Raw genomic sequence first — 26027 nt, 5'->3', positions numbered from 1 at the left:
CAGTAGTCGAGGCTGGAGATAAGGGCGTGCACTAGTGTTTTTGTGGTTTCATGGTCAAGGAATGCAGGGATCCGGGAAATATTTTTGAGTTTGAGATGGCAGGAGGAGGCAAGGGTTTGGATATGTGGCTTGAAAGAGAGGGCAGAGTCAAGGAACACCCCGAGGCACCTAGCATGCAGGACTGGGGAAAGTGAGCAGCCATTCACATTGATGGATAGGTCTGGTGGAGGGGTAGAGTGAGATGGGGGAAAGATTATGAATTCTGTTTGGGCCATGTTCAGTTTTAGAAAGCGAGCAGAGAAGAAAGCTGAAATAGCAGACAGACATTGTGGGATTTTGGTAAGTAAGGAGGTGAGGTCAGGACCAGATAGGCAGATCTGCGTGTCATCGGCATAGAGATAATACTGCAACCCGTGGGATTCTATGAGCTGTCCCAGGCCGAAGGTGTAGATGGAGAAGAGTAGGGGTCCTAGAACTGAGCCTTGAGAAACACCGACAGACAGGGGGCGAGGTGAGGAGGTGGTGTGGGAGAGGGAGACACTGAATGTTCGGTCTGTTAGATATGATGAAATACAGGATAGGGCCAAACCTGTGATGCCAAGATAAGAGAGAATCTGTAGCAGGAGGGAATGGTCCACAGTGTCGAAGGCAGAAGACAGGTCCAGGAGAAGGAGGACAGAGTAGTGTCGCTTTCTCTTGACGATTAGTAGGTCATTGGTGACTTTAGTAAGGGCAGTTTCAGTTGAGCGCTGCAGTCAGAAGCCCGATTGTGAGCGGTGTGAGAATCATGTAGGAATAGTGGATGAGGGCAGGTATATCTCGCCCAGATACCTTTCCTATGTGGCCTAGTCTGGTCAGTATCGCACTTGGTAACTAATGAATAATGGGAGGCGGATATAAAAGGATGCCAGGCGGTTGTGTGAGTGTCTCAACCTGGGAACACAGAGAGCCTGTCTGTGTGAGAGACACACGTGAGTGAAAGCAGTGCCCACTGTAACTGTGGTTTGGCTGGATGGGAGAAGCCCGCCAGTTGGTAGTTAGGGTGTACCTTGTTAGTTAGTGCCGGACAGGCAAGGATTTGTTTTATGTTTTATTTCCTTTATGCATTGCTTTCACCGTTAATAAACCTGACCCAGTGTCAGTTATACCCGAATCCCAGCTCTGCGCCTGAGTTTCATGCTGAACGCACGTGACCTTTGACCCCAGCAAAGGCAATCCCGGAGTGTTTTATCACATTGTGGTGGAGAATGCGGGCAGAAGTATGTGAGAATCATGTAGGAATAGTGGAAGAGGGCGGAAGCATGAGCATGGAAAACGTGGTGAAAGCGCTGGTACAGTCCACCGCCGTCCAGCAAGAAGCTAATCGTGTGATGATGGCCCAGCTGAAGGAGTTGGTGGACATGACAGTTACCGATCGTTCGCTTCTCCAGCAGGTGGCGCAGCGCTTGGCAAGCTTACCTGAGGTTAACCTGGAAGCCGAGTCGAGAGTGATTCACGTGAGTCAGTACTGGCAGAAGATGACGACCGAAGATGACGTCGAGGTATACCTGACCACGTTTGAACGGACGGCGGTGCGAGAAAAATGGCTGAAGGCACGATGGGCCGGCCTGATTGCCCCGTTTCTTTCCGGTGAGGCCCAAAAGGCTTATTATGACTTAGAGCCTGAAGCTGTGCAGGACTTTGACAAACTGAAAGCCGAGATCTTGGCCCGGCTGGGAGTGACGACCGCTGTCCGTGCACAGAGAGTGCATCAATGGACTTATCAGCCGGATAAACCACCGCGGTCACAGATGTTCGACCTGATTCACGTGACGAAGAAGTGGCTACAACCCGAGGTGTTGACAGCCCCAGAGATAATCCAGAGAGTCGTCATGGACAAGTACCTGAGAGCTCTACCACCAGCCCTGAGGAAGTGGGTAAGCCATGGAAATCCTACGACGGCAGATCAACTGGTGGATCTGGTTGAACGTTACTCCGTGGCGGAAGGACTCTGAGACGACGCTACCCCTCCTCGTTCTTCATCATCTCCACATGGAACCGGTAAGACTGTTCCAGGGAGTAGGGGAGAAGGAAAAATCCCTAAGACAGTGGGGGAGGAAAACGGGACTGCCCACACTGCGAGGCCGAGAGTGACGAACTATGGTCTAAGCAAGGGGCCGTTAGGTGTTTCCGCTGCCAAGAGATGGGACACATTGTTGCGAACTGTCCGCTCACTACTGAACCCATGCAGTGCGACGTCACAGACTCTAAAAACCGCATGTCTATGGTTGCACGGGTAGTGAGTGTGAATGATTGTCAAAAGGATGTGGAGAAACACTTGTGTGATTTAACTGTTGATGGGAAAAATGTGGTGGCATTGTTAGACTTGGGAAGTGTGGTGACTCTGGTGAAGGCCAGTCTGGTGTCAGCCCCGACTGGACCATCAGACAAATTTTCTGTAACGTGTGTGCATGGAGACACCTGTTCGTACCTCACCACGGTCATATGCATTACTACTTCCTATGGGTCTGTGCAACATAAAGTGGGACTCGTCCCGGCGTTATTGCATGATGTTATCCTGGGCCGGGATTTTCCCCACTTCTGGCAATTGTGGGAGAATCAGTTGATATCCCAGGGTAATAGTGTACATGGTTCTTCTCCCAGGGCGCGTGTGGGTCCCGAACCCCTGGAAGAGGTCTCCCCGGAAGACTCGGGGGAAGAGTCTGCTGGAAATGACCTGCAGTTCCCGTTTTCAGTCATGGCGGGTGATACGAAGGAGACCGGGGAAGAGGAGGAGGCTGACAGCCGTCCACCTCCCCGTTTGCCGGATTTAGAAGTTCAGAAAGATGACTTCCAAAGAGAGCAAATAAAGGATCCTACCCTTTCTCAGGCTAGGACAAATGTAAAAGTGATAAATGGGGTACCCGTAGAACCTGGCTCTAGGCTGGCATATCCTTACATGGTTCTGGAGAATGATTTACTCTATCAGATAGAGATAAAGGGGGAAGACACGGTGCAACTATTAGTCGTGCCAAAACCCGACCAGCGGCAGGTGCTGGACCTGGCCCACGGACATGTGATGGGAGGTCACCTGGGAGTCCAGAAAACCACCGAAAGAATATTACACTGTTTTGTTTGGCCAGGCATGCATCACGATATTCGTGTATATTGTGAGTCTTGTCCTGACTGCCAAGCCTCTGCGCCTAAGCCCCGGTTCTGTAGCCCTTTGGTACCCCTACCTATTATTGAGGTCCCGTTTGAGAGGATTGGGATGGATTTAGTTGGGCCCCTTCCACGGTCTGCACGTGGACACCAACATATCCTGGTCATCTTGGATTATGCCACTCGTTACCCGGAGGCCATCACTTTGCGTAACACGGCCACCAAGACGATTGCCAAGGAACTGGTGCATGTGTTTAGTCGGGTCGGTATACCAAAACAGATACTCACCGACCAGGGGACCCCCTTTATTTCCAGGGTAATGAAGGAGCTCTGCCGATTGTTACAAATCGAACCGTTACGCACATCCGTGTATCACCCTCAAACAGATGGGTTGGTCGAACGGTTCAATAAAACTCTGAAGCAGATGCTGAGAAAGGTGATAGACAAGGATGGGAAGAACTGGGACTATTTACTTCCGTATTTGCTTTTTGCCATCAGGGAAGTACCCCAGTCTTCCACGGGATTCTCGCCTTTCGAGTTATTGTACTCCCGACGTCCTCGCGGACTGTTAGACGTTGCAAAAGAAACCTGGGAGGGTCAGGTCACTCCGTTTAAAACGGTGATAGATCACGTATCCCAAATGCAGGACCGTATTGCGGCTGTTATGCCTATCATCAAAGAACACATGATGCAGGTTCAAGGAGCCCAAAGAAGAATCTATGATAGGGGCGCCAAGATCCGTACGTTTGCACCCGGAGATAGGGTGTTGATCCTGGTCCCCACGGTGGACAGTAAGTTCCTGGCAAAGTGGCAGGGCCCCTTCGAGATTAAGGAAAGAGTTGGTGAAGTAAACTACAAAGTATACCAGGCAGGTAAACGGAAACCTCAACAGATTTATCATGTAAATCTGATAAAACCCTGGAAAGATCGGTCTGCCTTGTCAGCGGAGCTGGCCCGTCCCGTCTGCTCGCATACCGTATCGGAGGTACGGGTTGCAGAGACTCTCTCGGAGCGGCAAAAGACTGAGGTCAGGCAGTTTCTACTTCACAACCAAAAGGTTTTCTCAGAAAAACCCGGGCAGACTAAACTAATGAAACATGACATCGTAACGGAACCTGGTGTCACAGTTCACGTAAAACCCTACCGAATCCCGGAAGCGCCGTGAAACCGTTTCCCGAGAAGTGAAGGCAATGTTAGAGTTAGGAGTCATTGAGGAATCGCACAGTACTTGGTCCAGCCCGATTGTGCTAATTCCTAAACCGGACGGCACCATCCGGTTCTGCAATGACTTCAGGAAACTGAATGCGGTCTCAAAATTTGATGCCTACCCTATGCCCCGGGTCGACGAGTTAATAGATCGGTTAGGAAAAGCCCGGTATATTACGACCCTAGATCTAACAAAGGGGTATTGGCAGATCCCTCTGGCTGAGGCTGCCAGAGAAAAGACGGCATTTGCTACGCCGGAAGGTTTATTTCAGTATGTGTATATGCCGTTTGGACTGCACGGGGCACCGGCGACCTTCCAGAGACTGATGGATCGAGTCCTGAGGCCACATAGGCGGTACGCTTCGGCCTATTTGGATGACATTGTCATTTACAGCTTGGACTGGGAGACTCATCTCCAGAAAGTACAAGCTGTGATTGACGACCTGTGGGAGGCAGGTCTAACTGCGAACCCCAAGAAATGTCACATCGGGCTAGAAGAAGCCCGGTATTTGGAGTATGTAATTGGGAGGGGTATTGTTAAACCCCAGTTCGATAAGATTCAGGCGGTTCAGGACTGGCCGCAACCTGTCAACAAGAAGCAGGTGCAAGCCTTTCTGGGGATCGCCGGCTATTATCGCCGGTTCATACCCAATTTTGCAGCCATCGCTACCCCCCTGACGGATCTTACAAAAGGGAAAGACTCCGTCATGATTAAATGGAGTTTAGCGGCTGAAGAAGCCTTCCATAGCCTAAAACGGGCACTTTGCTCTCAACCAGTACTGGTGACTCTGGACTTCTGCAGCGAGTTTGTGGTACAAACGGATGCCTCTGATACCGGTATCGGGGCCATACTGTCACAAGTGAGGGACGGAGTGGAACACCCAGTCCTCTATCTCAGCAGGAAGCTGAACAAACATGAGCAAAAGTATGCAGTCATAGAAAAAGAGTGCCTAGCCATTAAGTGGGCTCTAGAGGCCCTCAAATATTATCTGGTGGGCCGAAAGTTCAGGCTGATCACTGACCATGCCCCTCTCAAGTGGATGCACTTGAACACGGAACGGAATAGCCGGGTGACCCGGTGGTTCCTTGCCCTGCAGGCCTACAATTTTACGGTGGAGCACCGCCCAGGGGTACAGATGGGGAATGCAGATGCCCTGTCCCGAGTGCACTGTTTGGCGGGTGTCATTGCTCGACCGGAGTGGTCTGAGCAGAGGGGGGGATATGTGAGAATCATGTAGGAATAGTGGATGAGGGCAGGTATATCTCGCCCAGATACTTTTCCTATGTGGCCTAGTCTGGTCAGTATTGCACCTGGTAACTAATGAATAATGGGAGGCGGATATAAAAGGATGCCAGGCGGTTGTGTGAGTGTCTCAACCTGGGAACACAGAGAGCCTGTCTGTGTGAGAGACACACGTGAGTGAAAGCAGTGCCCACTGTAACTGTGGTTTGGCTGGATGGGAGAAGCCCGCCAGTTGGTAGTTAGGGTGTACCTTGTTAGTTAGTGCCGGACTAGCAAGGATTTGTTTTATGTTTTATTTCCTTTATGCATTCCTTTCACCGTTAATAAACCTGACCCAGTGTCAGTTATACCCGAATCCCAGCTCTGCGCCTGAGTTTCATGCTGAACGCACGTGACCTTTGACCCCAGCAAAGGCGATCCCGGAGTGTTTTATCACAGCGATCAAAGAGGGAGCAGGAGAGTTCAAGATGGATATGCTGTTCCAGTAGTTTTGAGGCATAAGGGAGAAGAGATATTGGGCGATAGCTAGACACAGAGGATGGGTCAAGGGAGGGCTTTTTGAGGATGGGTGTGATCGAGGCATGTTTGAAGGATGAGGGGAACACACCATTTGTAAGTGAGAGGTTGAAGAGGTGTGTTAGAGTAGGCATGAAGATGGGACGAGGTTAGGGATGAGGTGGGACGGGAGTGGGTCAAGCTTGCAAGGGGTGAGGTGTGACCTTGATAGAAGGGTGGAGAGCTGATCTGTCATGGTGGAGAAGTTGGTTTTGGAGGAACAGGGCTGAGCAGCTAAGAATGGCATTTGGGGCTGTGGGCCAAAGCTTTCTCTGATCGTATCAATCTTCTGCTTAAAGAAGGAGGCAAAGTCTTCAGCGGTAATGAGAAGAGAAGAAGGTGGTGCTTGGGGACAGAGTAGAGAATTGAAAATGTTGAAAAGCTGTTTAGGATTGTGAGACAGGGAGGATATGAGAGATGAGAAATAAGTTTGTTTTGCAGCAGTGAGTGTGGACTTAAAGCTGGTGAGGGACTGCTTGTATGTGGTCGGCAGAGCGGGATTTCTTCCATCTCCGTTCAGCAACCCTGGAAGCCCGTCTCAGTTCTTTGGTGAGGCTGGTCAGCCATGGATGCCTGTTGTTTGTACGAGTTTTGCTATGTGTGAGGGGGGCGGCCGAATCAAGTGCTGCTGTTATTGTAGTGTTATAAAAGGTGACCGCAGAATCTGTGTCATGAAGTGAAAATATGTCTGCAAGAGGGAGGAGGGACTCGGAGAGCGATTGTAAATTGAGGTGTTTGAGATTTCTGCGAGGGTGAGCGAGTTTGTGGAGTGGGGGCTCTTTTGCACGCCCAATATTTGTATTTTGGCTCTTTTGCACGCCCAATAAACAAAAGAATGTCCCAATACCCAAACTGTGGGCTTACAGCCGCCTGTAAAAGACAAGATGTGTAAGAGCAGGTCTGGTCTTATGTATCTTGCAAAACATGCGGATTTCCAACGACCCAATCTCTGTACTTCGACTTCCGCTACATCGGCCCAAGCTACCTCGGTGGCCACTCCTATTCTGAAGGAATGCGTCCCGTATTCCTTTGGGTTTACACCGACTGCCTCTAGACATTTTTTAAAAATTACGTGAAACTCATATTTAGTAAGCGGGGACCCGTCGGTGTGTGAGAGAAAGAATCTACTTGCATGTCTTATAACCGTAAAGCGTCTGACTATTTTTACTGTGCATATGGGCCATCTAACACCTTGACCAAAACCCACGTCCCTCTACCGGTGGGATCACATTTGGATTTCCGCACCCTAATGCGCAAAGCGTCGCTACATATGACGAGATCTTCGTTGATTAACCCGCCTGCTGAAGCTGTTTTTGACTGCGGCACCAGTTCGCTAATGCGTAGCGCCCCTAAGAATGCGATTTCAAACGCTGTAGATATTAGGGCTGACTCGTATTGTGACTTGCATACCGTTTTGGAGATTGCGATATCATGCAACAGACTTAGATAAACGGGGCAACGACATTCGTGACTAGGTTGAAGCCTTTTCCAGCCTTTAACTGCTTGCTTGATGAAAAAATATTTAGTTATGTCTGCCCATCCCAAAAGCTGAACGAAAAAGGCTATTCCTGATGATAAATGCCGTTGCGCTAATGTACCTGATGCGCCTCTACTCTTGAGGTGAGAGTTCTACTAACACGTCGCATCTTGCCCGATTACACGTATCGACTGGTCTTCCTTTAATTAACGAGCACCATTCTTCCCATGCCTTACCATAGACCTGCCAGGTAGCCGGTGTCGCTGAGGCGTGGATTAAGGGCATAAGTGATTGGCCACCGTGTCCCAAAGGGAAGGAGGACACAGTAGGCCCGATGGCTGTGCGTCGGGGAGGAAGACTTTGAAGGCCTGCCAAACGGAAGATAACAAAGAGTTAACAATCTTATCATCCACAATAGACGTAACTCTGTTGCAGCACCAGATGTTGTGTCTAAGGCATAACAGTGCTAGACAGCGCAACAGCGCGAGAACCGGCGGGGAAGAAGAGGACATGATGTTTAAGCTTTTTTCGGTTCCCGTGTGTTTGGTTAAAAATCTGATGTTTGTATTTCTTAATTTGTTACCGCAAAGTTTGACTGATGTTACTATAGAAAAAATCTCCAACAGAGCCGAGTTGTGGCCCCAGGTGGCTGAGGTCCAAAGGTCCGGCCAGCTGCTTTTGCACCATTGGTACTTGTAGATTGCGACAAAACCATTTATGAAATCTACACCCACTGCTAGACCTAGATCCTTGTTTGGCTTTTCCTGTGACATGACACATGTATGTCCTTTGTAAGATTCCAAGTTTGTCCTCCAGACCAACCAATCCGCCTTCAGGGAGCTGTTGAGTCTAATTCTGTGGCCCGGCTGGGCGATGACAATTGGTGCGAAAAAGCTCTACCCACAGGCATTACCCGACAAGCAAAGTTGAGCACACCTAGTAAAGACTGCATCTGCTGTGAGGTCACTTTTTCCGCTACGAGGAAACTTTCAACCGTTAGCAGCGTTTTTTGTAATTTAGCCGCAGGTAAATGAAAAACCATTTCATTGGTATCTATTTCAATGCCAAGGAAAGGGAGCATGTTACATGGAGCAATCGTATTTTCCGGCGATAGTGGAACGCCGAAACGCCGAGATATAAACTTAAACTTTTGCAGAAGGAAGGAACAGAGTTTAGAGTCCCTTGGTCCGACGGACAAAAGTCATCGATGTAGTGAATTGTTGAATTGCTGCCTGTTTTGTGACGCACTACCCAGTCAAGGAATGTACTAAAAAGCTCAAAATAGTGACAGGAAATGGAGCAGCCCATCGGTAGGCACATGTCAAAATAAAACAGCTGGTCCACCTTACAGTACAACAAATGGAAGCATTCAGGGTGCACGGGGAACAGGCTGAAAGCTGACTCTATGTCGGATTTTGCCAGCGGGTTACCAGGCCCCGCTGCGCGCACAAGTTCATCTGCTCTGTTAAATGAAGCGTAGGTTACAGACGTGTCTTCTGGGAGTATTGCGTCGTTAACCGAATCGCCTTTTGGGTAACAAAGATGATGTGTTAGCCAATAATTTCTGTGTTCTTTTTTGGGAACAATACCTAAAGGAGAGATTCTGAAATTTTTAAATGGCAATGATTTAACAGATTTTTTAATGCAAAATCTCAGGGAATTTGCGTGTTCTACTTGATGTAATATCTCGGGGAATTCGTGTGCCGATTTTAGATTATTTGATTTTAGATTATTTGACTAAATTTGAAGGGGATAAAAAGCCGTACTTAAAACCGTGATATGGCTGCTGGGCAGCTCCTTTATCGGGGTAAAAGCTTAGCCAGGGGCCTATGGCAGTTACGCCCACCGGGATTATGCCTCGTAATCGCTCCATTTGCTTTAAGGGTACACCTTGATGCACAATGTAACGACGGTAGTTGTGTAATTGATTTTGATTCTGTAATCGATGCCTCGTTCGGCATTAATTTTTTTTATTATAGTAGATGCCTTTCTTAGTATTGATTCATTATCGATTTATCAACATTCACCAATGTGTGTCACAGGAGGAATGATACCTGAACTGGTGTACTCAGACTCCTGGATAAGTATTCCACTTTTATATGTGAGATACATACTCCACTGGGTCCACTCCAGGGACTCTTACTCAATTTAACGGGGGTAAAGACTGTATTCAAATCCATAATATATCCGCTGAGCAGCTTGTAAGCGCTCTGTTTGCCTGGTGGGTACACCATGGTATAGGGTATCCGCGTTTCCAGGATGAGCATTCATGTTTATATTTACCAGACACATTGAAACAGCAGTATTATTCTTTAAATTGTAAGTGGGCCCCTGGTCCGCGTCCGACCATTGAATCCTGGAGTAATTAGTGGTCGCGTATGAAAAAAGGGAGGCTGATTTTGAGCCATCATCAGTGGTAGCCAAACATCCATTCCCAGCCTAAATTGGGCTGTAGGGCCAGTCGCCTGTGGAACTTTCCATCCTACTGCCACCAAGCGGAACCACCATTGTTATGTTGAGTGATTTATCACACGTAGACCGCTGGGATGAGAACACTCACCGCTATTTTACTACGGCCGTTTGACTCCAGGTGATGGAGGAACTCCGGCTCCAGGTTCAGTTTCTGCAGTGGCCAGAAGCCCTGCAAGTGTGGGATAGATCTCCCAGGATGGTAGCCGGTGATGGAGCACGTGACGTCTGGTTCCTGTCGTGTGCCAGAGCCGGAGTGACTCCCGATGGGGGAACTCCAGGGTTAATACGGTGGTTGGACAGGCTAGTAGCCCAGGGTTAAGAATCATTTGGGCTGTCAGTCATTGATGGAGCACATGACCTCTGGCGTCTGTCGTGTGCTTGCAACCGCCTATCATAACACTTAGATGCGTCGGACCGAACGAATATGGACAGTGAACGCCATCTAGCGGGCCGAGATCCGTTCTATGTGATCAGTATTAGCAGTGGTAGCGTGACGAACGGCTCTTCGAGGGATAGTGGGAATGGTGACGGGGGTCATATGAGGATGAGTGAGACGTCCTGTGGCGTCTACGCCTGGAACCGCTGCTACTATGGGATGTGTTGGAGGCATTCACATCAGCTCTGAGGGGTTCACTACGTGTATAAGGGGCCGTGAAAAGTGGAGGTGTGCTGTGGGGTGTGGGAGGTGGCCTACCTAGCTCTATTTAAGATTAATGGCAGTATATGGGAGAGCAGGGATTAATGTTTAGTTATTTATTTATTTTTATAAATTTTTTTAATTGTTTAATAGAGTAATTAAAGGGGTTAATGCTGGTAAGTTTGGTGCAATAACGGTAGTGTTTTTAACTTTGTACATTGTAAAGCTGTGGAGCGCTCTGCTTGGTCCAATTGGACCGATCAGCGCGCTCCCAAGCTGCATTCTGCGGTATGTGACCTGTCTCCAAGTAATCTCCTGCAGGCATTGTGGCAGCGCCTGCAGGAGATACACGGAAAACAGGGCCTGGGCTGCATCACATTCCCGCTGCGGGGACGAGAGTGACGTGAGTGGGCGGAGCCTGGCTGCAGGGGATGTAGGTTGAGTATCGAAGTGACACGTGCGCAGGGCCTCGCTGTGTCGGTGATAGTCCGGGCCCAGCTGCAACGTCAGCGGAAGTCGCACTGGCCCGGACAACTGGCGCTGCTGTGTGGGCACTGGCACCGCTCTGGATGCAACAGAAGTGGGCGTGGCTACTCGGCCTGTGGCGCCAGAAGTTCAAAGCCGAAGGCCGGAAGTGGGCAGGGCCTGTCGGGGAGCTTGAGGAATCGGGCTAGGGACCGGAGCACCGCCGGATTGATCAGAGGGGCACCGGAGGTAGCGGGAGTGGCCCCTGGTGAGTTGAATGACCGGCCGGCAGGAGGTGGGTGTGCAGCAGGCAGCACGGGGGAGGAAGACGGGGGAAACGGTTACCGGATGGCCTACAGGGACGGCGGATGGGGCCCCGGGGGACGCTTGCGGTATGGGAAGGGATGGAGCCTCAGGGGATGTAAAGGAGGCCTGCGGAGAGGATTGAGCCCTGGGGGATATCGGGGAGGCCTGCAGTGAAATTAGAGGGTTGTGAGAGGTCACAGGGAGGTGAGCACTCAGGCTGGACATAAAGTTTTTTAACCATTGCTCACCTTCCTGTGCTGCTCTCTGCCGCAGGGCCTCGATCAACGCTTCAGACATGGCTGCAGGGGAGTAGTGATGGGTAGCTCCCGAAGGAGCCGGCTCTTTATAGTGAATCATATGAGCCGGCTCCTGGCAGGGAGCCAATTGAAATTTAAATGGCTCTTTGCCAGTTCACGTTCCACAGTCAGTCCCCTCTTGCCCCGCCCCTCCCGGCAGTAGTCACTCTGATCTTATCCAGGAGACTGAGAAAGAATGCATGCTCCTCCTGCTGCCGCACATAGCACTGACTCACAGCCCCACCCCCCTCCAATCTGTGACAAGCATTCCTTGCCCTCTTGTGATTGTTTTTAAGTTAACACACACACTGTGTTCCTGGCAGCCTGCCCTACCCTGGATGGATGTGTCGTGGACGGATACAGAGTGTAACAAACAGTAGTGCATGCAGATTGAGGTGCGTGTAATCAAATCAAATCCTCCCAATTTTTATGTCATAAATTGGCACATGTGTAGATTTTTACTAAAAGGTATACAATCATGGGTTAACACATACCAGAATTTGGCTTCAAATTTAAAGCCAAAGGTAATAGGAAATGAAGAGCCGTTTTCGGAGCCAAAAGAGCCGGCTCTTTTTGGTGTGCCGATCCAAAAGAGCCGGCTCACCAAAAAAATCGCATTTTACCCATCACTACAGGGGAGATCCTGGAGACAAAAGCTTCTGAGGGTCAGCCGGGGAGAAAGAGGAAGTCTCCGACCCTAGCACCTGAATTTAACCTCTGAGGGTGTGGCCGGATGCCCCTTCCTCTTTCTTCCCGTTGGTCAGTTGGGCGTCCCAATTATGGCATCACCTGGGGGGAGTAGTGGGAGGGGAGGCACTGCACAGAGTTTCTTTCTAGCTTAATTATATGGGGGCTCTGCAGTCAGATGCACGTTCCCTATACGGTGCCGTGCCTGCTATTCTAAGTCTTTGCTGAACTGGAATAGACCATTTTGTGCTGCACTTTGGGGCTTTTCTCATTTTCTGACACATCTTGGTAGCATATGGGAAAGTACAAAAAACAAAAAAATGTTAGTGCTCTTTAAAGCTGGACAAGATTTGTGCGGCCGCTCGTATACAGATCTGGTGCTGTGTAACAAATAGATGGCTGCTTTTCTTCCCAGATGCATCGGATCTATACAGGAACTCAAGAGCAAATTTGGCAAAGACTATCTCCTGGAGATCAAAGTGAAAGATTCCCAGGAGCCAGAGGAGATCCACACTAAAATGATGCAGCTGTTTCCTCACGCAGCGCGACATGACAAGTGGGTATTCGTGATCCCAGCGTTTTCGCTCCTCACCCATCTTGTACCACAATTGCCCGGCCTCTGATTGGCCTCCCCAACCCGACACCGTACCACGTAAATTACTCACCAGACTTTGCGTTGGATAAAATGGCCACAGCAGCCTTTATTGATATAAAGTATCACAATTTTAACAACAAATACCAAAAATAGGGGGAGGGGCGATCCTCGAGGCCCCAAACTGTATCAGCCTCTGATCCACATCCTACACCAATTTGCCACCCTCGGCCGAATCAAAAGGGCCAGACATTCTACCTAAGGCCACTTCTTTGCGTAATTTTTCCGTGACCACCTCCGGGAACTGATAAGCAGAATTCAAATTTTTGGTTGACAGCTTCACCTCAACATCCACAAACGGGATTTTAAAACCATCCCTGAAACCTTCACGTAAGAGCGTTGCCGACTCCGTATCCGGGTAACTACTTAGAAAACGCTCCATCTCCGTTAGCCGAACTGGGGTCTCCCCTTTTTTCAGTTCCCTCTGACCCTTTTTGTTTTCCTGTCCTGAAACATTTTGACCCAGAGAGCAAAAGAAATTTGACCCTAAAAATTAACTTTTATTCCAATATTAAAAACCTGGATAGTACCAATATAGGGAGCAGGGTACATAATATTTTGGACATACAAATTGTGCAATATATCAGGGCACTACACTCGCCCTAATAAGCCCTAGTGCGTCCCTTCCTTGCCGCGGAGGTTGGCACCCTAATATATGCGATATGGCGCCCCCGCTCAACGTCGGTGACCCTAATAGCACCCTGTACAACCCTAGTCCACGAAGAGGATACACAAAAAAAACACAAACACACACAAATCCCGAAAAAATGACCCCTAATGGAGAGACCATGTACTGTCTCTAGGAGTACACCTAATCTTAACACAGAGTGGAGGGTATATATCCACCCTCATATCTCGTAGTAAAAAATGCTTATGGTTGCAGCTCAATTAGAAACTTATCTTGTAGGAAAAAATGCCAAATGCTGCATAGGTGACAGACTGTAGCTTTCTAAAAAAGCGTTTACACATAGCAACAATGCATAGATTAAATCCAACAGGAGTTCATCAGGAAAACATATTTGCTGATCTAGCGTGTCCAAGGGACATAATAGTCCTCAAAAATCACAATAGACACAATAATCTCTTTTATAAACAAGTATGGCAAAAAGCACCATTAAATTCATTCATGGGATGACCCAATTACCCAATAAACAAATTGCCATCCATCAGTCTGTCAGCATAAAAATTCAAAAAATACTTATCAGCCATCAGATGATAACGAGCCCAGCCCGACGCGTTTCCCCCTCTTAGATGTTGAGGGTTCATCAGGGGCAAAAGAGCGCAAGGGGTCTCATCACCCCAGCCGAATGATCAATGCAGTGTGCGGCGTGCTTTCTGTCTCCCGCCGGCTCATATTTACCGCGTTCAGACTACGACGTCACTTCCGGTATGACGCCGTGCTTGTGATCATTGTAGTGGGACGCGCCCCCATGTCATGTGGCCAAAATCATCACTTCCGGTAGCGCAGCCTAATTACGCGCATCACTAGAGATTAGTACACTGAAGTATAGTCCCACCGCCATATCATGTGACCCTAAACGTCACTTCCGGTGACATACCCCGATCACGTGTCTCTCTCAGCGCATATCACATCATCTCCCCACGTGACCACCATCCCCACCAGAGCCACAGTGGGGAGGAAACCACAGTAGGTCGCAGCCCGAGTGATTAACCAGGGAAATGTATTATAGCAGAGGAGGCACATAGCCCGAAGGCAGCATTTATCCAGGGGTAGACAAACTATATATCCGCACATAATAAGACAGTGTTATTATTAACCCCTCCAGGAGACAGCTCTATGTATCCCAGCTAATCAAGTGGTCCAAACATAAAGTGATAAATATCCAAGAACAATCTCTTTGCTAAAACAGCATGAAAAAATAGCATGGTGGATCCGTCAGGTACACTAACTACAAGAAACTAGTAAAATTCAAATTTTCATTGAGGCCTTTAGGGCTTTGTGATTCTAGCCAAAAAATCCAACGTGTTTCCCGTTGAAGGATCTTCTTATCCCAATCCCCCTGCCTCACTGTGGGTTGAACCCTTTCAATAACACAAAATCTAATCTGTTTCTCATCACCGCCATGGACCAGATTAACATGACGTGCTAATGGGGTCTCTCTTTTATGTCTAATGTCTCCCAGATGTTCCCCAATCCGTATCCGGAGTTCCCGCTTCGTTTTGCCCACATAATCCAACGGACAAGAACATGTGCACAGATAAACAACTCCTGCAGTTTTGCAATTAGGAAATGAGTTCATTTTATACGTTCTTTTCGTGTGGGCACTACTAAACGTTTTTGATGGTACCACATGCTTGCAAAATCTGCAGTGTCCACATCTAAACGTCCCAACCTGCCTGTTTTGTAGCCAAGTCTCCTCCTTCTTATGTGGTTCCAGATGGCTCTTAACCACTAGATCTCTTATAGATTTTCCCTTCCTATAGGTCACTGAGGGTTTGGGAGAAATTATCCCCCTAATATCTTGGTCAGTCCTGAGTATATCCCAGTGTTTCCTCAAAATCCCCATTACTCTCTTTGACTGATCGTCAAAGGTACCTATTAATCTAGTCAGATTTTCCGTATCTTTCTTCTCTCTCGGATTTAGTAGTGAAGACCTCCTAGTCTGTCTGGCCAATTTCAAGGCAGGTTGGATGACATTGGTGGGATAGCCCCTATCCTTAAACCTATCACACAGGTCCCTAGACTGGGCCTGAAAGTCACCCCACTCGGAGCAGTTTCTCCTAAGTCTGAGAAACTGCCCCCTGGGGATACCACGTTTCAGGGGGAGAGGATGATGACTCTCCCACCTAAGAAGACTGTTTGTAGAGGTGGGTTTCCGGTACAAAGATGTTGTTAATGACCCATCTTTTGCAATTGATATCGTGGTGTCCAAGAAAGTAATGCTTTCTCCACCAATCTCATATGTGAAAAACAGGCCCATCTCGTTAGTATTCAGATGATCCACAAAGGATTTAAACGATTCTCCATTACCCGTCCACAGGACGAGATGGGCCTGTTTTTCACATATGAGATTGGTGGAGAAAGCATTACTTTCTTGGACACCACGATATCAATTGCAAAAGATGGGTCATTGACAACATCTTTGTACCGGAAACCCACCTCTACAAACAGTCTTCTTAGGTGGGAGAGTCATCATCCTCTCCCCCTGAAACGTGGTATCCCCAGGGGGCAGTTTCTCAGACTTAGGAGAAACTGCTCCGAGTGGGGTGACTTTCAGGCCCAGTCTAGGGACCTGTGTGATAGGTTTAAGGATAGGGGCTATCCCACCAATGTCATCCAACCTGCCTTGAAATTGGCCAGACAGACTAGGAGGTCTTCACTACTAAATCCGAGAGAGAAGAAAGATACGGAAAATCTGACTAGATTAATAGGTACCTTTGACGATCAGTCAAAGAGAGTAATGGGGATTTTGAGGAAACACTGGGATATACTCAGGACTGACCAAGATATTAGGGGGATAATTTCTCCCAAACCCTCAGTGACCTATAGGAAGGGAAAATCTATAAGAGATCTAGTGGTTAAGAGCCATCTGGAACCACATAAGAAGGAGGAGACTTGGCTACAAAACAGGCAGGTTGGGACGTTTAGATGTGGACACTGCAGATTTTGCAAGCATGTGGTACCATCAAAAACGTTTAGTAGTGCCCACACGAAAAGAACGTATAAAATGAACTCATTTGCTAATTGCAAAACTGCAGGAGTTGTTTATCTGTGCACATGTTCTTGTCCGTTGGATTATGTGGGCAAAACGAAGCGGGAACTCCGGATACGGATTGGGGAACATCTGGGAGACATTAGACATAAAAGAGAGACCCCATTAGCACGTCATGTTAATCTGGTCCATGGCGGTGATGAGAAACATTAGATTTTGTGTTATTGAAAGGGTTCAACCCACAGTGAGGCAGGGGGATTGGGATAAGAAGATCCTTCAACGGGAAACACGTTGGATTTTTTGGCTAGAATCACAAAGCCCTAAAGGCCTCAATGAAAATTTGAATTTTACTAGTTTCTTGTAGTTAGTGTACCTGACGGATCCACCATGCTATTTTTTCATGCTGTTTTAGCAAAGAGATTGTTCTTGGATATTTATCACTTTATGTTTGGACCACTTGATTAGCTGGGATACATAGAGCTGTCTCCTGGAGGGGTTAATAATAACACTGTCTTATTATGTGCGGATATATAGTTTGTCTACCCCTGGATAAATGCTGCCTTCGGGCTATGTGCCTCCTCTGCTATAATACATTTCCCTGGTTAATCACTCGGGCTGCGACCTACTGTGGTTTCCTCCCCACTGTGGCTCTGGTGGGGATGGTGGTCACGTGGGGAGATGATGTGATATGCGCTGAGAGAGACACGTGATCGGGGTATGTCACCGGAAGTGACGTTTAGGGTCACATGATGTGGCGGTGGGACTATACTTCAGTGTACTAATCTCTAGTGATGCGCGTAATTAGGATGCGCTACCGGAAGTGATGATTTTGGCCACATGACATGGGGGCGCGTCCCACTACAATGATCACAAGCACGGCGTCATACCGGAAGTGACGTCGTAGTCTGAACGTGGTAAATATGAGCCGGCGGGAGACAGAAAGCACGCCGCACACTGCATTGATCATTCGGCTGGGGTGATGAGACCCCTTGCGCTCTTTTGCCCCTGATGAACCCTCAACATCTAAGAGGGGGAAAAGCGTCGGGCTGGGCTCGTTATCATCTGATGGCTGATAAGTATTTTTTTGTATTTTTTGAATTTTTATGCTGACAGACTGATGGATGGCAATTTGTTTATTGGGTAATTGGGTCATCCCATGAATGAATTTAATGGTGCTTTTTGCCATACTTGTTTATAAAATAGATTATTGTGTCTATTGTGATTTTTGAGGACTATTATGTCCCTTGGACACGCTAGATCAGCAAATATGTTTTCCTGATGAACTCCTGTTGGATTTAATCTATGCATTGTTGCTATGTGTAAACGCTTTTTAAGAAAGCTACAGTCTGTCACCTATGCAGCATTTGGCATTTTTTCCTACGAGATAAGTTTCTAATTGAGCTGCAACCATAAGCATTTTTTACTACGAGATATGAGGGTGGATATATACCCTTCACTCTGTGTTAAGATTAGGTGTACTCCTAGAGACAGTACATGGTCTCTCCATTAGGGGTCATTTTTTCGGGATTTGTGTGTGTTTGTGTTTTTTTTGTGTATCCTCTTCGTGGACTAGGGTTGTACAGGGTGCTAATAGGGTCACCGACGTTGAGCGGGGGCGCCATATCGCATATATTAGGGTGCCAACCTCCGCGGCAAGGAAGGGACGCACTAGGGCTTATTAGGGCGAGTGTAGTGCCCTGATATATTGCACAATTTGTATGTCCAAAATATTATGTACCCTGCTCCCTATATTGGTACTATCCAGGTTTTTAATATTGGAATAAAAGTTAATTTTTAGGGTCAAATTTCTTTTGCTCTCTTGGTTTTTTCAGAATATTTGATCCAATAATCTTTTGAAACATTTTGACCCACCATGACTGCCTCCACATGACGAACATTCGTGCTTAAATTTATACTTTGCCCCGAACCTACATGCTCCCTCGTTGAAAGAGAAGCACAGTCCTTTTTTACTGCCACCGAGTGTCCTGACTGTCCCGAAACCCCGGTGCCCCCAAGAAAAGGCTGATAGCTCTGCGCTGGCCTGGCTGGCGCCGTCACTCTCATCCATAAAGAAATATCTTTATGGTCCCATCGAATACTAGGCCTCACTTCTTTTCGTTGACGAAATTGTTCGTCATATCTCAACCATCCCTGACCCCCATAGACTCTATACGCTTCACCAATTATATCCATATAACAGAACAGAGGGGAACAATTCACTGGCGATTTTTCCCCTATCACGCTGGCTAGTATTACAAAGGCTTGTAGCCAGTTTCTGAATGTGCGGGTAATAAGTCTAAACCTCCTTTTCTCTTCATCCTCCTTTTTTGAGTCATCTTTTCTAGCCCTATCTAAATTAAAACGCTCCAGCGGGAGCAAGGAAAAAATCTCAACGTACTCCCCTTTCCAAATCCGTTCCCTAACCTCTTGCTTCAAATGTGCCCCAAGTGGTCCCTCGAAGTAGACATACAATTCACCTTTGGCTGAATCATCCAGCCGTACTGACTCTTCCTTATCCTTCTCGCCATTATCTCCTGACCGCATCTGATCCCCCGATTCTCCCTGTGACCCCAAACCCCCTGTTGATACTGAAACCTCAGCCCTGGCTCCCTGTGCCGTACTGGCCAAACCCGAGGCTCTATCATCGCTACCGCCTAAGCAAGCTGCCACCGGAGATGTTTCACTTTGCCCACTTCCCGATTCCCAGATTCTAACTAACTCCTTTAAACCTTGCAAGACTACCCCTATACCGGCATTAGCACCCCCCCCCCCGGCCACTTCCCCCGGGACATGAGGAGCTAATGACGTTTGCAAAAATGACAATGGTTCTGTCTCACCTGGCTGCCTGGGTGCTGTGTTCCCAGCAGCCGCCAGCTCTGGTTCCAGACGTATGTGTTCCGTGATCTGTCCTCCTCTGCTTGCTTGATGTGGTGATGCTGTGGTCCCCTGCAGCCGGCCTGGGCTGACCGCTGCGTATTCTCTCGGATGGGGCTGCGGAAATTCTGCCACAGGGCCTGCTGGTAACCCCGGGTGTTCATGCTGCAGACGTAGCTCAGTGTTCCCCTGCAGACGGCCTGGACTGGCCGCTGCGTACTCCCTAAGATGGACCTGCTGCCTTGCCGCAATGAGGCCTGCATGTAAGCCTGGGCGTGCAGGCTGCTGCTGTAAATCTATAGACCCTGGCAGCCGGCCTGGACAAGCCGCTGCGTACTCCACACGATGATGCTGCTGGCGTACCGCATGAAGCCCCCCTTCCTCTCTCCCTCCCCTGCCATCATGTCCATAATACCGCATTTCCCTCCCCCCAGCCCCTGTCCCGCTAGGCCCAGCATACTGCCGGCCGTGCACTGAGCTCTCATCAACATTAACCCGTGAGTGGGCGGGACTCCCGCGCCCGCACTCACTGGTTGATCGGCGGTCTCCAGGTCCTGCTGCACGTCCCCGCCGCCGTGCCACTCCTCCTCTCTGTGAAGCGGTGCGGGCTCCTGGAGATGCTCCCGACACGGCGCCTGCCGTGATGTCATTCTGGCTGGCGGGTCCACCCGACCGCGCGCCCGCAGAAGGCGCCTGGGAAGCAGGCCCCCTTGCCCGATCGCTCCTGCGCTGAGCCAGGCCAGATGAAATCACCTGCGCCGCAGGCGCTTCCTGTCCTGGCCCCCTCTCCTGCCGCGCCGGCTGTGTTGAAGGGGAGGCCGACACCTCCCCCCGCTGCGGACCCCGCCTTGCAATTGAATTCCTCCCAGCTCTTGGCTCCCGCACACCCGGCCTGCAGCGCGTGTTAGGAGCTGGAGGGTCCCCGGAGGGGCTCCTGACAGGGCGCCGGATCCTGGGGGTCACCTCCGGGCTGAGGCGCTCCAGAGGCCTTGTCCTCCGAGGCCGTCGCCCGGCTTCCTGAGCCTGAGGATCACCGGCTCCCCCTTGTAGCAGGCCCTGAATCGAAGCCTGCAGCCCCCCGGGCCCCTGGAGCTGGCAGCATCCCTCAATTGCTGCAACATGAGGTTGACCTCCGTTCTGCAGGTTACGGAGCTTGGTATCTCTTCTATGGGGCACCTAAAATGGTTGCCCCAACCCATGTGACCGTCCTTTTTATATTGCTCCCCCTCCCATCTCTCTTCCCTAAACCCTCCTACAATCCCTTAGCCCTATCCTTTTCACGCAGCACGTACCCAAACTAATTAACCATAGTCGACCCAGTTTTATACCCCCTACCCTCTCACTATCTGGTCCCCTCAACCACGTCATGTTGGCCTCCCTTTTAAAAGGCCTGTGGCCCCAGTACAGCCTCACTGGACAGGTGAGGCTCATTCTGGGGCATAGCTACCATTAGATATGCCAACAGAAAACAAAAACCCAATATAACTTTTATTTGTTAGCATAAACGCAACATTCAATAGCATGTGTCCTAAAACAGCAAGTTCGGTAGTTTACTATTCCAATACTAAAATATTCTAAGGGAGACAGAAACTTTGCCTCAGTGTCCCTTCCTACCAGCAGAGGTTGGCACCATAGGGGATTCGTTATGATTGCTAATTCCATGTAAGATACATTATTGACATCTTTGACTGCATCTCTTACATCTTCTTGATAGGATTCTCTCCATTTAATGTAATGAGCAAATTCTCTCTCTCCAAATCTGTTAACTTTACCCCAATCTAGACCCTCTACATTTTGTTGTTTTTTCATTGCTACCATTAGAACCTTTGTCTGTCACATTCTATGCATTGCCATGGTTACAGACTACAAACATTCCATCTGAAGTCAGATCCTCCTCTTCGTTTCTCCCTTATTTCATGATAATGTAAATTTGATACATAAACAAGAAATAGCAGAAATCTGAAAAATATATGACAAAAGGATTGTTTGTGGACTGATACTATTGATCAAACTCAATACACACATATATTAACAGTAATATGAGAACTAGGGGGCAGAATGTGTAAGTAATGGCTGGTGACCAGCGCGGAATATCTGAGCGCTGATATTACATAAGCTCCTGCTCTATTCCTGCAGATTCTCCTCATTGCTGGCCTACAAGATACCAAAGGAAGATGTGGGCACCTTGTCGCACGCCTTTTTTCTCCTGGAGGAAGGTATAAGATCTCAGTCACATAGCGATATTTGTGCTGAGCAGGTCTAATGCTCTCTAGCTAACAGCGCCACCCTTATCTATGTGCTTTGTGTTGTACTGCGGCTCAATCCAATCATGTGACCATTGCAATTCTATACATAGTCCATTTCTAGCAGAGGAGCCGACCCTTTATCTCTGCTTTTTACAACGTCACGTACTGGAGCTTTTCAGATTTGGGAAAGGCACAATACATTACTGATGAGGTGTAATAATCTGCATCTTCCCCTCCACAGCTAAGCAAGCCTATAACATAGAAGAGTACAGCTTCTCTCAGCCCACCCTGGAGCAGGTAACCTAGTCCTGTCTTACCATAAATGGGGGAGGCGTGGGCACATTTTCAGCTCTATGTCCTCACACAGCCTCTTCTACCTCAAGGTGTTCATTGAGCTGGCGAAAGAGCAAGACCCATAGGAAGAAGAAGCACCTGAGCGGAGAATATGCGAGCCAGGGGCATCGCTCAGCACCGAGCACATATCAGATGGCTTGAAATACACTTTACTGAATAGCGAGGTTTTGAAAACTATATCTATAATGTACCCAGTGGTCACAATGGCCCTTCTGTATGATATAAGTGTACTGGATTTCTGAACTGAGTACAGTGCCGGAGCGAGGTCCTGCTCTCTGTTTCAGTGTTGGAGCGAGGTCCTGCTCTCTGTTTCAGTGTTGGAGCAAGGTCCCGCTCTCTGTTTCAGTATTGGAGCGAGGTCTCGCTCTCTGTTACAGTGTCGGAGCGAGGTCCCGCTCTCTATTATGGTGCCGGAGCGAGGTCCCGCTCTCTATTACGGTGCTGGAGCGAGGTCCCGCTCTCTATTACGGTGCCGGAGCGAGGTCCCGCTCTCTGTTTCAGTGCCGGAGCGAGGTCCCGCTCTCTGTTTCAGTGCCGGAGCGAGGTCCCGCTCTCTGTTTCGGTGCCGGAACGAGGTCCCGCTCTCTGTTTCGGTGCCGGAGCGAGGTCCCGCTCTGTTTCGGTGCCGGAGCGAGGTCCCGCTCTCTGTTTCGGTGCCGGAGCGAGGTCCCGCTCTCTGTTTCGGTGCCGGAGCGAGGTCCCGCTCTCTGTTTCGGTGCCGGAGCGAGGTCCCGCTCTCTGTTTCGGTGCCGGAGCGAGGTCCCGCTCTCTGTTTTAGTGCCGGAGCGAGGTCCCGCTCTCTGTTTCAGTGCCAGAGCGAGGTCCCGCTCTCTGTTTCAGTGCCGGAGCGAGGTCCCGCTCTCTGTTTCAGTGCCGGAGCGAGGTCCAGCATATAGCTGCGCAGTAGGGTTGCCAGGGAGAAGACTTGGACCTGGACTGACTACATCAGGGGCGTGTCATTAGCAGTGGGGAGGAGGAAGTAGTACTGCACAGGAAGGAAGCAGAGCAGAGAGGGGGAAAAGTGGGCGAGGTCCCCCTCTATATTACAGTGTCGGAGTGAGGTCCCCCTCTATATTACAGTGTCAAGGTGAGGTTCCGCTCTATATTACAGTGCCGGAGCGAGGTCCCGCTCTATATTACAGTGTCAGGGTGAGGTCCCCCTCTATCTTACAGTGCCGGAGCGAGGTCCCGCTCTATATTACAGTGCCTGGGCGAGGTCCCCCTCTATATTACAGTGCCGGAGTGAGGTCCCCCTCTATATTACAGTGTCAAGGTGAGGTTCCGCTCTATATTACAGTGCCGGAGCGAGGTCCCGCTCTATATTACAGTGTCAGGGTGAGGTCCCCCTCTATCTTACAGTGCCGGAGCGAGGTCCCACTCTATATTACAATGCCTGGGCGTGGTCCCCCTCTATATTACAGTGCCGGAGCGTGGTCCCCCTCTATATTACAGTGCCGGAGCGTGATCCCCCTCTATATTACAGTGCCGGAGCGTGGTCCCCCTCTATATTACAGTACTGATGTGTAGCTGCATTTTACATTGCATGTATTATGTTCTCTGTATTACGCTAAAGATTGAACCTTCAGTTCTCTACCCCTCTTAACTCTCGGCAATATATTCACCTTTTTATTTTTAGTATGTAAAAAAGTTAAAGTAAACGTGTTTTAAAGCATTTTTATTTGCATGGCATTTTTACGTCAGCTTTTCCGTTCCATCTTCTGCATTTCCTTGACAACATGGGCACGGTTTTCATTATCCATAGATTTATTGCTGGGTTTTTTTTCGCAGTAGTGCTCTGGTATCCAAGTGGAGCACAAAATCTAATTTTATTTTTTTTCTGCATATGGAGACTAAGGGTATGTGCACACGTTGCGGATTTGCTGCGGATCCGTAGCGGTTTTGCCTCTGCGGATCCGCTGCAGATTTCCTAGCGATTTACAGTACAATGTTATTCTATGGGGGAAAAAAACGCTGTGCACATGCTGCGGAAAAATCTGCACGGAAACGCAGCTTTTTTTTCCGCGGTATGGCAATTCTTTGTGTGGATTCTGCAGCGTTTTTACACCCATTCCATCATAGGAATCCGCAGGTGTAAAAAAGCATGCCAAATCCGCAATAAATCCGCAGGAAATCCGCAAAAAAAGCACGGATTTTGACATGCAGATTATGCCAAAAGATGCAGATTCCTCGTGGAAAATTCCGCACAGCAATCCGCAACGTGTGCACAGACCCTTACGCTGTGTGCACACGTTGCGGATTCTGCTGTGGATTTTTCCGTGCAGATTTTGCTAACTCCGCAGGTAAAATGACCTGCGTTTTACCTGCGGATTTAGTGAAGATTTACTGCGGATTTTCTGCAGTTTTTGTGCGGATTTCCCTTGCGTATTTACACCTGCGGATTCCTATAATGGAGGAGGTGTAGAAACGCTGTGGATCTGCACAAAATAAATGACATGCTGCAGTTTTGAATCCACAGCAAATCTGTGCGGAAAAATCCGCAGCATGTGCACAGCGGTTTTTTTTTTTTCCATAGGCTAAAATGGTACTGTACATCACATGCAGATCTGCTGCGGATCCGCAGGGTCAAATCCAGTGCAGAATCCGCAACATGTGCACATACCCTTACATGTGACACAAGGTGCAAATAGAGCAAGAGAAAAAAAAATGACTTGTAGACCATGAAAAAGAATCAACTGCGCCTTACACTTCTCTGACTTTTGAATCAATTCATGGCTTTGAATTTACAAACTGTGTCTAAAAACCTGAACATGTGAACACACCCTGAAGTTTGCCCCTAAAGTAGTATAAAGAACAAAATAAATGGTTTGTCATTGACTATGAGAATTACTTCTCAGATGAAACCGCGGCCTTTCAAGTCCCCCTGACATTCTATTGTTATTGTTGGGGTCATCATACCTGGGATGCCACACACATACCTCCTCATACACAGCTTGTCCACCTGGGGGCAGCACTCACCTTTTACGCACCGAAATCAGGATTTGACTGGAGTCACACTAGCGATTTTAAAATCTGTGCGATTTGGTTTCTACAAAGTTGGACGAGTATAATGCAAGTAAGATCCAATTTTTCTCACCTAGCATCCGAATGCAGTGCGATTGCTCTCAGACTACAATGCGATTTTAACATGAGCTTTTCAAAAGAGAATTGCTCTGTCATTTACATAGGAAATATTAATAAATAATCTTTATATAGCGCTAACACATTCCGCAGCGCTTTGCACACATTATCATCACTGTCCCCGATGGGGCTCACAATGTAAATTCCCCCTTCAGCTATTTACGAATCTTTCAAAGGAAACGATTGAAGGAAGAAAGTCTTTTAAGCCAGTCACTTCCACCTTGAGGGAAAATAATATCCCCTATAAATGGGGCTTCCCACTTAAACTTTTGATAATCTACAAAGGAAAGACGACCGTCCTATTCTCACCTAAAGAAGGAAGAGATTTCCTGTCCTACTACAGGATACCTGACTGCCATAGAATCTCCAACTCTCAAGACCCTGGGCCCTCGTCAGAGAAGGGATGATCCAACAGAGAGACCTGGCCAATATATTTACTCACCTTGTTATAAGGCCTCTCTACACTTCTTGATTATTTGGTCAATGTATTGTACTGTACTGCTTATTATTCTTCTTTCCACAGGTTTTCTCACTTCTCTACTACTTCATGGACTCATATCACATGAGATTATTTTCCTTCTGGGAATAGTGTTGTTATGCCAAG

The 26027-nt window shown here is 48.5% G+C and overlaps 1 protein-coding gene across 2 annotated transcripts in view; it reads left to right on the top strand.

The window, feature by feature from the left end:
- LOC141072763 (ABC-type organic anion transporter ABCA8-like) overlaps positions 1–23957 on the top strand; it is a 313983-nt gene extending 290026 nt beyond the window's left edge. For both annotated transcript variants that reach the window (XM_073559970.1, XM_073559969.1), the window contains exons 36-39: positions 12901–13041; positions 21822–21901; positions 22173–22228; positions 22315–23957. In XM_073559970.1, coding sequence (XP_073416071.1) covers positions 12901–13041; positions 21822–21901; positions 22173–22228; positions 22315–22350 — 313 coding nt within the window. In that variant the 3' untranslated portion in view covers positions 22351–23957. The remainder of the gene's footprint in view (positions 1–12900; positions 13042–21821; positions 21902–22172; positions 22229–22314) is intronic.
- The last annotated feature ends 2070 nt before the right edge of the window (positions 23958–26027 follow it).

Source organism: Dendrobates tinctorius, unplaced genomic scaffold (genome assembly GCF_039654945.1).
Source record: "Dendrobates tinctorius isolate UK_male_01 unplaced genomic scaffold, ASM3965494v1 ptg000014l, whole genome shotgun sequence".
Classification (NCBI taxonomy): Eukaryota; Metazoa; Chordata; class Amphibia; order Anura; family Dendrobatidae; genus Dendrobates; species Dendrobates tinctorius.
This window is presented reverse-complemented; position numbering and strand designations above follow the sequence as displayed.